The sequence below is a fragment of the Heterocephalus glaber genome, unplaced genomic scaffold, assembly GCF_053883595.1.
Source record: "Heterocephalus glaber isolate CG9 unplaced genomic scaffold, H.glaber_assembly_v1.0 deba00001610, whole genome shotgun sequence".
In the NCBI taxonomy this organism is placed as follows: domain Eukaryota; kingdom Metazoa; phylum Chordata; class Mammalia; order Rodentia; family Bathyergidae; genus Heterocephalus; species Heterocephalus glaber.
In genome coordinates, this window is record NW_028258381.1 from 26,495,136 (window position 1) to 26,509,500 (window position 14,365).

General features: G+C 40.4%; 1 protein-coding gene across 6 annotated transcripts in view; it reads left to right on the top strand.

The window, feature by feature from the left end:
* Positions 1–14,365, top strand: part of Gli3 (GLI family zinc finger 3) — a 277,530-nt gene that overhangs the window by 16,256 nt on the left and 246,909 nt on the right. For 4 of the 6 annotated variants that reach the window (XM_021254541.2, XM_013070551.3, XM_087196398.1 and 1 more), the window contains exon 3: positions 946–1,014. The exons of the other annotated variants lie outside the window; for them this stretch is intronic. In XM_021254541.2, coding sequence (XP_021110200.1) covers positions 946–1,014 — 69 coding nt within the window. The remainder of the gene's footprint in view (positions 1–945; positions 1,015–14,365) is intronic. 6 annotated transcript variants of the gene reach the window in all.

The window sequence follows — 14,365 nt, forward strand, 5'->3', positions numbered from 1 at the left end:
GGTCCTGAGCCACCCTCTGACCTCAGGACCCCTTAGGACAGTGTGAAGGGTGACTGGGAACAGAATTAACCTGACCAAGTGGAGCAGTGATCAGGAATCCTGGAGAGAAAATGAGCCAAAGAAGGAGCAGTTGTTATTTACAAAAGTTAATCCTACAATGGCATGAGTGTGGAGGCCCCCATCTGCCATCCTAGCACTCTGGGAAGCTAAGGCAAGTTCGAGCCCAGCCCGGGCAACTTAATGACTTAGAGAGACCCTGACTCAAGATAAAATACAGAAAAGACTGAGGATGGAGCCCTGTACGAAGGCCTTGGGTTCCATCAGTGAATCGTATGGTTTGGAGTAATCACAGATCTGTTTCCTAAACCCTTCTCCACTGGCTCTGTGCCCTTGAAGCCCACATCCCCTCCTACGTGTGTACAGATCCTGTCCCATTTGGGGTCAAAAGGCCCGAGTGAGAGCTCTCCAGAATCATCTGAGCTCTGACCGTTACCAAACACGATGGAAATGGTGTTTTTAAAACATGGATTTCCACACAACAGGAGGAGTCTAGAAAAACAAACACATTTAAAGACAGGCAAAAGTAAAGGCGAGGAAAACAAACTCTTCTTTGTTTAAGTGAATGTTAGTAACTATGATCTTTTTTTACAGAGTTCTCTGCAGTTTGCATCTAACTAGCTTAATGCCTCCTCCAGGCCCAGGTGGTAGTAAGGGCATGGATGGTGGCACTGCAGCCTCTTGGTGCTCTCTGCCTGGTCCTGCTTGTCCCAGTGCGCTCTGCACTGGTCATGCAGGCCAGTGCATGGCTTCAATCCTGTGCCCTATTTGGGTTTAGAGTTTGTAGCCTGCAGGCCTTCAGAGATCAGTGCACCGAGTGTGTGCTGGCTGGAGGCTGCCATCCTTATGGCTGTCATCCATCTGTCTGTCTTTCTACAAATATTTCAGAAATGTACGGAGACCTGCATGGAAGCTATTCACAGACGGGAATATACCATCAATGGGATGCTGTAACAGGTAGTACTGATTGCTCCTGTTTTCACAGACTTCTGAAAGTTTCTTTCCAAAGCTCTGCCATCGATTCATAACTGGGCAGTTAAAGAATGAGTTCAAGTCGGGCATTACTGCTCACACCCGTCATCCTGATGCCTTGGGGGGCTGAAGCAGGAGAATCACAAGCTGGAGCCCAACCTGGGTAACTTAGCAAGATCTGCCTCAGTATAAAAAAATAGTAAAAAGAAGGGTGGGGATGTAGCTTAGTATGGAGGCACTGGGTTCCCTAGTACTGTAAGTTAAAAAATTAATAAAATATAAACAAAATATAAATAAAGAGTTCAGTATCAATAGTCAGATGAATGTCATATATACATCTTGTCCCCCATTCAACATTTTATGATTGAAATCAAACTAAAATGTTTTGTTATTAGTGAAGTTATTGGTGAAGTTGACTTAATTAACTCTTCCAACCATCATGTGCTGTAATTCGTTCTTGATTGTGAGACTCCCAGCCAAAGCACGCACATTCCACAGCATGCCCTCACAGGTCTGTTTTCTTGCTTTTCTTGCTGGGTCTCTGCTTCTAGAATAACATTCATATAGAGTTTTGTTTAAACACAACATACATATGCTTCAGAAACCTCTAACACTATTGTAAACAGGCATTTGCTCTATAAGATTGAGATTTAAAATAAACACAAGTAAAAAACTGTGTTCTAGATGTTGTATGCGAACAAAGGCCACAGATGATTTTTGTAACATTGCACGGCTTCTATCTACATATAAAGCCTTTGATAGTTTTTACACGGGAGCCATGATATGTCTATGGTTTAATGGGTCCGTAGTTCAGTTTTAAGTTTCAGTGTTATTTATGAAATGGAAATGACAGAGGAGTTTTCTGAACATTTTAAAGTGCACTTGTGATTTAAGTGATCACTTTTGACATCAGTAAAGTGGTGACTTTCCCATATAAAGTGTACATTCAGATATTAGTTCTCATTGTGTGTTTAATCTGTTAATCTGGTAAGATTATAAGACACCTTAATAAATGTGTGTTTCTGGTGTCTGTTACCTTCTAGGTTAGATGTTGTGTTTCCTAAATAATATGAGTTTTAAATTTATATCTATTCATGATTTACACATTCTCATTATCCCATACAATTTCTATTGCTTGCAAATGTTGACACTTCAATTTGAAGCGTTTGTCTCATTCTTGGCTTTTTTTTTTTTTTCTGAAGGAGTAATGTGATAGTTCTTATGAACCCACTATTTTGATGTTAAAAAAAACTCACCATAAATGATGTAACTGTTGTCCTGAGGATCTTTTCTCGGATCTGAAAGTTGTTCTACCTGAAGGTGGTAGAAAGATGAGATTATTATCCTACTGGTGATGCAAGACAAAACTGAAGTTGATAGATGAATAATAAATAGAAAGGAAATTCCCTGTTCACTTTGACTGTTTCAAAAGGAAGAGCTTGGTTCTCTGCTGAAAAATTGGTGGAGGTCTGTAAAGGGAGAGAGCTGTGGTCAGTAAATACTTCAGGAGATTTGTCTTCTCTTTTCACTTTTGGTCACTTCCTGGCCAAGCCAGCGTCCATCCCATAGGTGTTAACTATGTCTTTGGTCCCCTGACTGAGGGGAACATGGTTCTGAATTGTGTGCAAAGTTTGAAATTCTTTGCTGCTCCATCTTCCATGAGCTCTTGATTTCTTGACCCTCTCGGTGTTGAATCCTTGTGCCTAATTCTCCTCAGAAACGGGCAGACAGTTTGCACCACATTCCCCCCTTTAGGTGTTCAACTCCTCTTTTCCTGGCCACGTAGCATTTTCTGGCACATGACAGAGGGTGGAAGGGACTGTGAGATAAAATGGGGTGACATTATAGGGTTCTGTTTAGGAACATGCGTGGGTTTGGGGATCTGAAAGTCGGATTGAGTTGTGGTACTGCCAAGGATTGTTGATGAGGGTGTGGGCGGTTAGCTTCTCAGTGCCTCAGTTTCCTCATCTGTTAGCAGGATGATAATTAGACCTCCTTCCCAGGGCCCATCTTGGGAGGATGAAATCCCACAATGCCTGCACTGTGCAGTAAGCACATACCGTGCAAGAGCTCTGCAGTGACCAGTGTTGGGATTAAAACAAAGCATGCTGATGAGTTTCAATGTTATGAATCCCAAAACAAAAGGATTGTGTTTTCTTGAAAATACACATAGGTTTTCAAATTAAGGGAAAAATGTTTGGCAAAAATAATGATGGATTTGTTGGACTCAGATGTTTGAAAAATAGTTCAAGATGTTTCACAAATCCCAAATGTGACCAAACTTGCTCATCTTAAAGGAAGACAGACTTGAAAAAACCCAAAGTTTCTGTACCCTTCATCTAAATGCCTCCTTAAATCAGAAAATAAGGAGGGATAATTTTAAGAAAATGTATTTAGATTTCTTTGGCCTTGAAAACTAACATTGTGCTGATTATATGTTGTGGATTGGAAACAGCTTATATACATCTTCCCTTTTCTTGATTTTTTTTTTTTTTTCACCATTTCCGTTCAGGTTTTGTTGCCCATTTGAGTGGTTGGTGCTGTGTCAGAGTTAGATTTTATTTTATGTTTTAAAGAGTTTCATCTTTTAAAACCAACTCACTCCTGATGAATAACCTGATTCACATAGTAACTCCAGCTGTCTTGGGATCTGGACTCCTGGACCTTCGACCCCTGGCTACCACTGTGCTCTTTATTTTGGTTAAGTATATCACCTTTCCTATGGTCATCCAGGCTTGAAACCACAGTGTCACCTCTGACCCCTTCCTCTCATGCTTCCTGTGTCCTGCTGGTTTTGAGGTCCTCCTAGATTTTCCTCTGTAATTACGTACCCATGTGCCCCTCCACCCCCAGAATAGCAGTATACCAAGTCCTCACTCCTTGGAGCCTAGACCATGAGAGTGGCCTTCTCTCCTCTCCTCTTGCTCTTGGCTTTTTCTCTTCTCATGCACTGCATGTGCTTCTACCAAATTAATGTCATTATAAATCTAGCGATGCCACATTCCTGCTCTAGGATCTTCAGTGACTCCTAGCTTCCTAAAGATGAAGGCTCAAAGCCTTTCACTTTCACTTAACATTTAAATGTCTTCTGAAATCTGACTTCAGTCTGACTTTCCAACTTGATATGATACTCTTTTGTCCCATCCTATAAATGGGAAGGTTCTTTACTTTTGTGCCTTGTTCTTCTATAAAGTGACTATTTTGCTAATATCATTGTGTGTTTCTGTGCTTTTCAAATGTCTGTCTGTCTCTCTCTCCATATGGTCTCATATCCTTTTTGGGAACTACCTAGTAAAACTTGATTTTATTTAATTTTGTTTTTTAAATTGCTATAATTAATAAACTTTGTACTATAGAGAAGTTCTAGATTGATAGGAATATTGAGCTGCAAGTTCAGTGTTCCTCCTCCCGTTTTTGCTCTTCCTAACTTTAGCCAGCATGGGCATCTTGCTGTTAACTCAAGTTCACACAAGGCCACTCTGTGTCACACAGGTCTGTGGATTGGGGCAAATGGGTAATGCCACATCCACCATTGAACTGTCCTATAGAATAGTGTCGCTGCCCTTAGAATCCCCTGTGCTGAACCTATTTATCTTTTCTACCTCTCATATCAGTTAATTTTTATGTTTTCATTGAACTTGAGAATTGCACCTGGTTTACTTACCATCCCCTCTATATCTTGCCCCACTTCTGTGCAGCATCTGTGGAATCAGTCTACAAAGTCCAACCCAGACCTGCCTGACTTGGGGACAGTGTGACGGGCCACATATAACATAGTACCCAGTAGTGTGTAGCCGGAAGCCAGGGTTTGAATGCTAGCCTTGCCAAGAAATTGTTGTGTGATCTTCGGCTAATTATTAACCTCTCTGTCTCTGGCACCCTGAGTCCCCGAACATGTTAGCTATTGTTAATTACAGTGACAGGCTCTTCTGGATATAGTTTGACAGGATGTAATTCATTGATATGTTTCACTCCCCTCCTTTTAGCATAGCATCATGTGTTTTTAATCTCCAAATGGATAAACTTTAATCTGATGGAGAGAAGTAGAAGATATTCACTAACAGAAATCCTGACACATGGTGATCAGGTCAGTAGATGATAGAAACTGGGAGGGATCAGGGCTCCGTACCTCACATCACTGGGCCTGGAGTTGGTACAAGTTCAGATTTAACAAGTCAAATGATTTTTGGGTTCACTTCTCATTCATAGGCACTGAAATCATCAGTTGAGCTCTAACTTTGTATGAGGTGCTTATTTAAAGGCAAGGCTTGGTCCATCCCTTGCATAGAGCTATTGGATTTCTCCTCCAAAAGAACAGTTTCTGGTGCTCAGGTAAATCAGGATTAAATATTGCTTCCGTTTTGCCGCAGTTCTGTAAAATGGGGAGTGGAAAGAAGGCGCCCTGTGTTGTGTTCTGTTGCAAAAAGTTGCTGGGCCCCTTTGATTACTCATGATCCAGTGGTTGGGGTATTTCCAATGTCCAGAGACAAACTGATCAGAATCAGAGACAGCCACTGTGTAGTGGAAGCTCGAGGGACGAAACTGGTAATGGCAGAAAAATCTCCTTCTGGGGAAGAAGTGTCTGGGGCTTTCCCTCCCTTGACACTCTGACCCCCATTGCTTCTCCAGGCAGCCTCAGGAGACCGGGTCTTTGGCAAAAGTGAAAGACCTCCCCGTATTTTATGTACATGGAAATATTTGCAGATCCATCTGCTTTAGTTTACTTTTATTTAAACAATTTGCATACAGTAAAATTCACTCTCAGTGGTGTGCAGTTCTATGAGTTCTGACAGATCCGTAAGGTCATGTAGTCACCAACACAGCCCAGACAGAACAGTGCCAGCACGCCCCAAAATTCCAACAAAGCTTTGTGCTTCAAATGCAGCTTAGCACTCAGAGTGCATCGTGAGCCACTCTAGTGATAATAGAAAGCGAAGAAACTACAGTAGCTGCTTGACGTGATATTTATTTCAGGCTTTCAAAAAAATCCATAATTTTTTAGGTTCTGTGAGCAATACTTAGCATTCGTGTTTTTTCCTCTTCTGTTTAAATATCTCATGTTGAATTTGTAATATGATGAAAATGTTCTTGAGGCTGCTCACAAATATACACCCCACTGTCTCTGCTAGTTTGAGTGTTGTTTTTTTTCTGTGTCCAGAGAGTGTACATTTTAGGCTAATTTAAAATTCCATTTTATGTTTAAAACTATAAGCAGCCACAGTAACAGGGGCATTTTGTTGTTGCTTTGTTACTTTGAATTAACTGCATGAGAAAATTAGAATCTGAGCATGTCGTGCAGCTATAACCTAAAGGAAACACGCAGCGCTTTGCTAAATCCAGCCAGTATGCTTCTTCCTCTCGCTTCTCGCTCTCTCTGTCCCTCTGTCCCTCTCTCCCCCCACCCCCCTTTCTTTCTGACTGCCTGTCTTTTTTGGAAGCCTCTATTCCTTTTCTCCTTTGCCTTCGTAGATGGGATTTTGTCTCAGGTAAGGAAATTTGTTATATGAAAGTTATCCCTAGTACAACCCAAGCTAGAATGCTATTTTTTTCCTGTCTTGCACTTTTTTACTTTTTCTTCCACCCTTTCCTCTTCTTGGTCTCTTCCTTCCTTCCTTCCTTCTTCTTCTTCTTTTTTTCCCTTTCGCTGTAGAAAGTTGAGTTCCATCCCAATTATTAAATCTTAGGAGACCATTCCCACATGGTTTCGTAAATGGTAGCTTCATCCCTGCTCTTTCATCTCCCGCTCTGCTCTCCGCCTTGACAGCTGAAAAGGTCTGACTGTGCCACACAATGGTTTGATTGGTTTCTCTGGGGGAGACTTTCCCCTGCCTCATCATGCGCCAGGCAGGTGGACCAGAAAGTCTCTTGATTCTTTTGTTGCCTCTCAAAGTCCGAGGTCTTTGACTGAATAAATCCGCCGTCATGGGATAATTTGCTAAAAGGAGCCTGAAAGATGTGAGAGAAAAGCCTCTCGACTTGGGTGCTGCATTAATGAAATAACGGGGCCTTGGAGTTTGCAATTGAAAAATCACCAGGAATGCAATGGGTGGAGACGGATTTCTTTTCTTTCCCATAATAAACTTTTAGTCCTGTCATTGAAAGCATGCCTGTCCTTCGTGGCCTGCAGGCCTGAGTGTTTGCATTTGTCCCCTGTTTAAGGGTACAGCCCTGCCCGGCTGAAAGGCTTTGGGGTGCTGTGTCTAGTTAGTCATTAGATTATTGCTAGTGGGTGGAAGGAATTCCATATGACAGAACTAAGGTTGAGTTAACACAGGACGAAAAGTAATTTACAGATAGGCTGTCCCCAGCCATCTTCGTAGGCCCTGATAAGGTTTCATTTCAGAATGGATAGGCGACATTTCCACTTACGGGCCCATTCTGCGACACCTGTGATAACAGCTTCTGGATCCTAATTGAAATTGGTCTCAAAATGGATTTTCACTTTTCTCTGTCTGTGGAAAATATTGAATGGACTCAGAGCTGCCACAGAGAACCCCAGACCTTGGGAAATGGAGCGGGAAGCTGGGGTCATCTTTCATAACAGTGTCGATGGTATGACAGTTTTGTTATCTGTCTTATTAATGAAATCATTGATCACCTGATGAGGGAGATAATAAACTACATTCTGCCAGTCTTCCCGAAGCTCAATTAGAATGGGGTTACAAGAAAGAAAAGGAGGACCACAAACAGCAATAGCAGCAAAGTGGTGAAGATCAGTTAGAAGTTTTCATTCCCCAAAGTGACCGTTCCCCATCAGGACCTGGCGTGGTGATTTCAGGCCCAGTGTCTGAACACTGTCCAAGTCAGCATTCCCTCAAGACTTTCTCTTGACCCATATAGAGTTCCTAGCAGTTCCATTAAGTAAAATTTTAAAAATCAAGTGAAATCCATTTTAAAATATGACTTGTTTCACGAAGTGAAATCCAGAAGTAGAAGTGGAAGTTCTGCATTGTAGAAGTGCTTAGTAATGGGGAGAATGGAAAAAAGAATTCCGCAGCCACTTTCTCTGCCTCCATGAGAAGGGATTTGGCTGGTGGGTGCACTGGGGAGGAAGACCAAACCAGTGGGTTCATAACCTGAGTTCTTTGAAAGAAAGTAGCTTAATGCCTTTTCCTCTCTTAATACTCTTTGGGAATCCTGGTCAGAGGGGAATTCGGTTTGGATTTAATGAGGTGGCTCTATTGTCTGGGGCCGGCTGGACCTGGAATGTGCTCTCTATCCTCTGAAGGGAGGGGAAGAAGGGACGATGGTGACTTCTCCTATTTCATGGGGAATTGTAGTCCTAGGTGTGTCTCCATTCTCAGTGCCAGCCAGGATCAATCCAGTCCCCTCTGAGCTTGAAAGAGGAGCTGTGATCAAAGGCACTAATGATGTCGCTGATCTGTGGTGATTGATTAGGAACAGAAGTTCTAGAGAATTCAGCCTTTCCTTATAATTTCAAATTCATTTGTGTTACTATGAATATAGCCTGTGCTTAATTAGCAAAATTGCTAAAATGAATAATACTGAAAATATTATATTTTTCCTTTCTCCCTCTTTCCTCCTTTACTCTCTTGTCAGTGCTGGGGATCAAACCCATGGCCTCCTGCATGCTAGGCAAGTGCACTACCACTTAGCAATACCCTTGGCTTTATTGCCGTTTTTAAGCTTATTGCAACAATGATCATATTTTATAATCAACCTCCCTTCATTAGAGAAATTATTCTCTATGTAAACTGGGTGAAGTATTTTCGAATTCTACGTATAAATTGGGAGATACATGTGGGAGCAAAGATATTTACGTTGTTTCCAAAGCAGTTTAATCATATACAATTCACTGCATGTAAGGTAATCATTACACGTACTTAAGGGTTTTATTAATTTGGAAATTTGTTTCTGCAGATTTAAAAATCCTGCATTGTTTTGACGGAGCAAACTAACATTTCTCCCTTGCCATTCAAGAGGATGACTTATTTTTGTGTGCTAACTTATCTTTGAAAACAAAAACAAATCTGTTTCATGCCAAGAGGTGACAAGTCTTATAACTGGAGAAGATGCAACTTGAAAAGAAATAATACTTGAAAAAGAAAACCGTGAGAGAGTGAGCCGTCCCTTTCTGGTACAGTTACCATTTGTACTGTAGCCGTTGGCTTAGATCCACTTAGAGTAGGGACTGATTGCAAAAGCATAGGAAAAAATTCTGTTTTGGAAGGCACTGCATCCCAAGGAAGAAAAGTTGAATGGAAAATGGAGAATGTAAATTTCTTTGAAGGTTACTGTTATCTTTTATGGTTTGCTGTAGGTTGTCAAGGACTCTTGGCTCATGCTGCTTCTAGCTGATTCCTTTTGCAGAAAACTTCATTTTGAGGGCTGCTTTTGGAGTAGGACTGAAAAATGTGTTTATAGACCAGGATGAGTATAAAGAGAAGAGACTTTACCAAGGAGGCTTGGGGAGAAGATGGTGTGGGAATTATGAATACTAATCTTTAATAGATGTCCCCTTTTGTGTCCCCTTTAATAGACTCCCCCTTTTGTGGAATGATTTTTGTTCTCTTGGCAACAATAAAAATAATTGATGATCCTTGCCAATAACTAAAAGAGAACATCTAGAAAGAATAGAACAATGGTGTGCTTGAAATAATGAAACTTCCAGCAATGTAGATATTTTCAGGTAAAATGTGGATCTGATGTTCAATTAAACATTTCTTCCAAGTATTTAGAAACTAGAAAACACACAGTGGCCCATTTCATATTAAATTTAAATCAAATCTATCTTTAAAAAATTCTGAGGTTCCTATCTAGGCTTATTTTCAAATCCTGGCAAGTTTCAGAGCAGTAGAAAAGTTCCTTTCCTATAAATGTTGACAGCAGTTCCTGTGTAGGCTAACAGTGTTTTATAAACAGAGTTTACTTAGCAAAAACCATATGTATGCCCAGTGAAATAATCTCACATTTATTTATGTTTTGATTTATAGAAAACACGTGCCCTTTGACAAAGCCTTAGGGCTCTTTTCCACAATTAAATGGAATCATGTTTGAAAAAATAGCTACCATTCTTAATGGGAAACTTTTTCACATAAATTCAAGGCGCTTTCTTTGATCAGTTTTCCACAAAATCAGAGTACTATGTTTTCATCCATTAGTTTGACCCCAAGAGCAAGGTGAAGTGGGGAAAAAAGTTCTATCTACCTGTCATGGCTTGTGTCCAGATGTCCCCCTCAAAGCCTCATTCAGTCATAGGTGGGGTTTTTTGGAGGCGGCTGGACCTAAACTGTGTGATGCTGGGATTAAGGAAGGATGTGATGCTGGGATTGATTCATAGTGTGATGCTACGATTAAGGCTGCCCCACCCGAAGTTTGAGGGATATAAGGGACACAAAGAATGTTGCTGCTTGTCCTTTGCTGCTTGCTCCTTTTGTTGCTTCCTGCCTTTCGTGCTATGAACTGTTTTTTCTCATCTGTGATGCCCCTCTGTCATGCCACCCTGCCTTGTAGCCAGCCAACTATGAACTAAAACCTTTACAAACTGTGAACCAAATAAACCTTACCTCCTTTTACATTGGGTGTCAGGTATTTTGTCTCAGCAACTAGAAGAATAAACACCATCCATCTATCTATCTGTCTAATCTACCTGCCTGCTTTCCTATCTACCTATGTGTATTCACACACACACACACACACACACACACACACACAGGAGCTTATAGACAGTGGTTGAATATTAAAATCCACAGATCAACAAGGCTACGTAATATGGGAGTGACAGTGCAAAAAGATGTCTGTGGTTGCTTCTCCATGCAGGTGTTGGTGCTGGTTTAGCAGGAAATAGTACTCCTGCTTAGCTTGGTGTTTTTAGACCGAGGAGAACATGGTCTTAAACGTACCTGTTTCCAGGCCTTCATTTTGAAAGCTGCAAAGTATTTCCATGTTGATTCTCTGCATCAACAGTTAATCATAAGGAAAGGGATAAAAAGGTAATTTGTGTATCTTTTTTTTTTTTTTTTTTAAGAAACATACTTTTCTTTAAAAATACATTCCTTTTGTTTAGGTTCAGGGTTGGGAGTGAGGTGTAGAGAAGAAAAACTCTTCCTTAATAAAGAAGTGGGTACATTAGCTGGGGTCAGGTTACAAAATACTGTTTCCTTGCTATTCTAGGCTAGATTTATGACATCAGTGTGCTGGAGGGTGCAGGGGACAAGGAGAAAGTCACTGTTTATTGAACATAGAAACTTCATAATACTGATGATCCAAGCCTACAGATGAAGCCTATGTGTAAAGGATAGTGTAGTTTATATATCTTATCTTAACTTGTAATTTTTCAGAAAAACAAAGAGAATGGTTAATCTTTTATAGAAACGCCATCTCACCAAGGTAGTGTCAATTTTCTGCGCTCTAGAAAGCTCAGTTCCTCTCTCCTCACAGTCATAAACTAGACCCCCGCTCCCTGGAGGCAAGTAAATAAGTGTATCTTGAGAAGAACAAGTTAACATAACCTCAGTTTAAAAAAGGAAATTTAGAATTCTCTTTAAATTAAACAATGTAGCTGGGTGTGGTGGCACACGCCTGTAATCCCAGCACTTGGGAGACGGAGGCAGGAGGATCACTGTAAGTTAGAGGCCAGCCTGGGCTACATAGTGAGTTCAAGGCCAGCCTGAACTATACAGTGAGACCCTGTCTCAAAATCAATCAACCATCCAATCAATCAATAATAAATTAAACTGTAAATCCCATATGTGGGTCCATCTTGGGTTAAAAACTACCAAAGATTTTATTTAGGCCAAAATGTTGAGTCCAAAACAGTTCCCGGTGTTTGGAGGGTTAGCCTGTACATAGATGTTAGCTTTAGGTGCCAGTCCCAGGAGATTTTTGCCCAGTTTTGGCCGAAGTGCTGCTGATTGCAGGTAGTTGCCGCCACACAGTTGATTCTCTGAAATCTGACCAGGAGCTGGTGTCATCCCTGAAGGACCCTGGCTTCCTGGACTACCTCTCCTGGTGTCTGCGCGTGTGGCTGCCAGGAAGTGCACAGCAACTTGTGTGTGCCTAACACCTCCCAGACCATGTTCATCTCCAACATCTCCACGGAGTGCTTCACACAGTCTATTTGGCATCTGGCTTTATGTAGTTATATTTCATCATGGCTTCACTTAAAGCTTTTGCAAATTTCTTTGATGCTAATTTAGTTGCTTTAAACTTTTTGAAGTGGAAAAAAGAAACAAAACCAAGAGTACAATAAACTTTGATTACCAGACCCCTAAACACTGAACCTCTCAAGCAACCCATATTTGTAATTTATTCTTTGAGTGTGGAATTTATAGGCCGGGGGGAGAGCACTGTTGTTGGAAAGCAAGGCTGTAGTGTTGAGGCCCGGCCAAGGGAAGAGTCTAGGCTCTGCTCTTCATAAGGATACTTGGAGAAGATGGGACATCTTCTAAAGAAGATGAGGTGGCTCATTATATAGCAGTTATTAAAATCACATTCTTTCACTCTCTTTCTCTGGTCATTGTCCAGTTGGCCATCTTCAGAGAGCTATTTTCCATGTCATGGACCAATCTTCTCCATCTTGGGCCTCGTGGCTCTGATATTTTTTCAGTGAATTCTCCATCATTGGACATTCACATTTTTCTTCTTTCCACTTACAAATAGCAGTGTGATGGAAATCCTTTGAAACAATTCTATGTGCTTTGAATTCGTCTTACCAAATTGTTAGCTCCAAGAACCACAGCAACTTGTGCTTCCATCAACCTTGATGTGAATGTTCATTTTTGGAAGTGATGATCAATATTTGCGAAATATTTTTAAAGAAGATATGATAGGTGAAAGTCTCCCTTCGTCCTTTACATTTTTAATTGACTTACAATACGCAAAAAAGTGCATGTGGTGCAAGTGAGCAGCTTGATGGATTTTCCCAACATGAAAGTTTGCTTTTTCCCAAAGCAAACAGTGCCCAGATGGAGAGGGAAACACAACCCCTCATTGGTGGGCAGCTGGGTGGTTGCCAGTGACTGGCTGTTAGGAATACTGACTGTCAGGTGGCTGTCTTTTGGTGGCTCTGAGAACACAGTTATGTGGGGCACAGCCTTAAGAGTGGAATTACAACTTCAGTTCCACTTGTTTAGCTTCATAGGCACTAGCAGTTCTTCTAAATGGTTGTGCAGGCTTGCTTTTCATTCTTGTCCACATATATTTTCTATATTTTTGTTTTAGCTCTTCTATTGGCAGTGCAGTGATGTGCAATTGTATTGGCTATGCAGTGAGGTGCAATTATGGTTTTAATTTGTCCTTGAGGGGTGAAAACTTAGACATCTTATTGGCTGGTTGGATGTTCTCTTTTGTGAAGTGTCTTATTAAAGTCTTTTTTTTTTAAGTTGTAGTTTTGGGGGTAGATGATTATTTGCCAGATGTTCTGTCACTGATTTGAAATGTATTTTTGTCTGCATTTTATCTTAATACCTATTTTAGTTTCTTTTTTGGATCTGTTTTATCCTGTGGATTCTTCTATCTGTTCTTTTGCCAGTACTAGGTTCTTTAAGCTGCTGTACATCGAATATGTTTTATCTGGTAGTGGATATTACTTTTTGTTATTTTCTCTTTTCAAATGGTTCATGGGTCTTACTCGTTTCTTTTTCTTATACATGAACTTTAGGAACATCTTTTTAGAATTATATAGTTTATGAATTTTTATATATCTAGTAAAAATATAAAAACTAGGATGGATACAGTCAATTTTTTTTTCTGATACAGTCAATTTTAACAGTAGTTGGAAAGTGAAAAAAGAATAAGATTTTGAGGTTTCAACTATATCTATACCATTTTATTTTCTTGAAAGAGAAAAAGTTTTAAACATTGGACAAAATATGAACATATATTAAGTCTGGGGGTGAGTTATCCGGATGTTGCTTATGTTACTCTTTGAAATATGTCAATGCTTAAAAGGTACCTCTTTGGGATTTTGTTTGGAATTATATTAAGCTAATGTATTCAGGCTTTATTGTAAGTGTACTCGCTGCAGGAAACAGTCTTAGTTGTTTATCTGCCACATTCTTACAAGGCTACTTTCTTCCCAGGAATACATCAAAGCCACACAAATGCACACTGGCTTTGGTGTCCACATTCTGCGTTCATCTTCAGAAGTGTTTCTTTTTAAAAACCTGTCACTTATAAGAAAATACAGAGGAAATAACAGCTGGCAAGACCTACCGGGTGTTTGCTATATTTTCACCTTTTATACTATAATATGTTCTGGAAGCAATTTAGGTTTATTTTTGTCTCATCTGTCTTGAATTGAAAGTTGCAGGTACATCACTAAGTACTTTTGTTAATGTAAATACTTCTTGTATCCTCTCAGGAAAAATAGGAT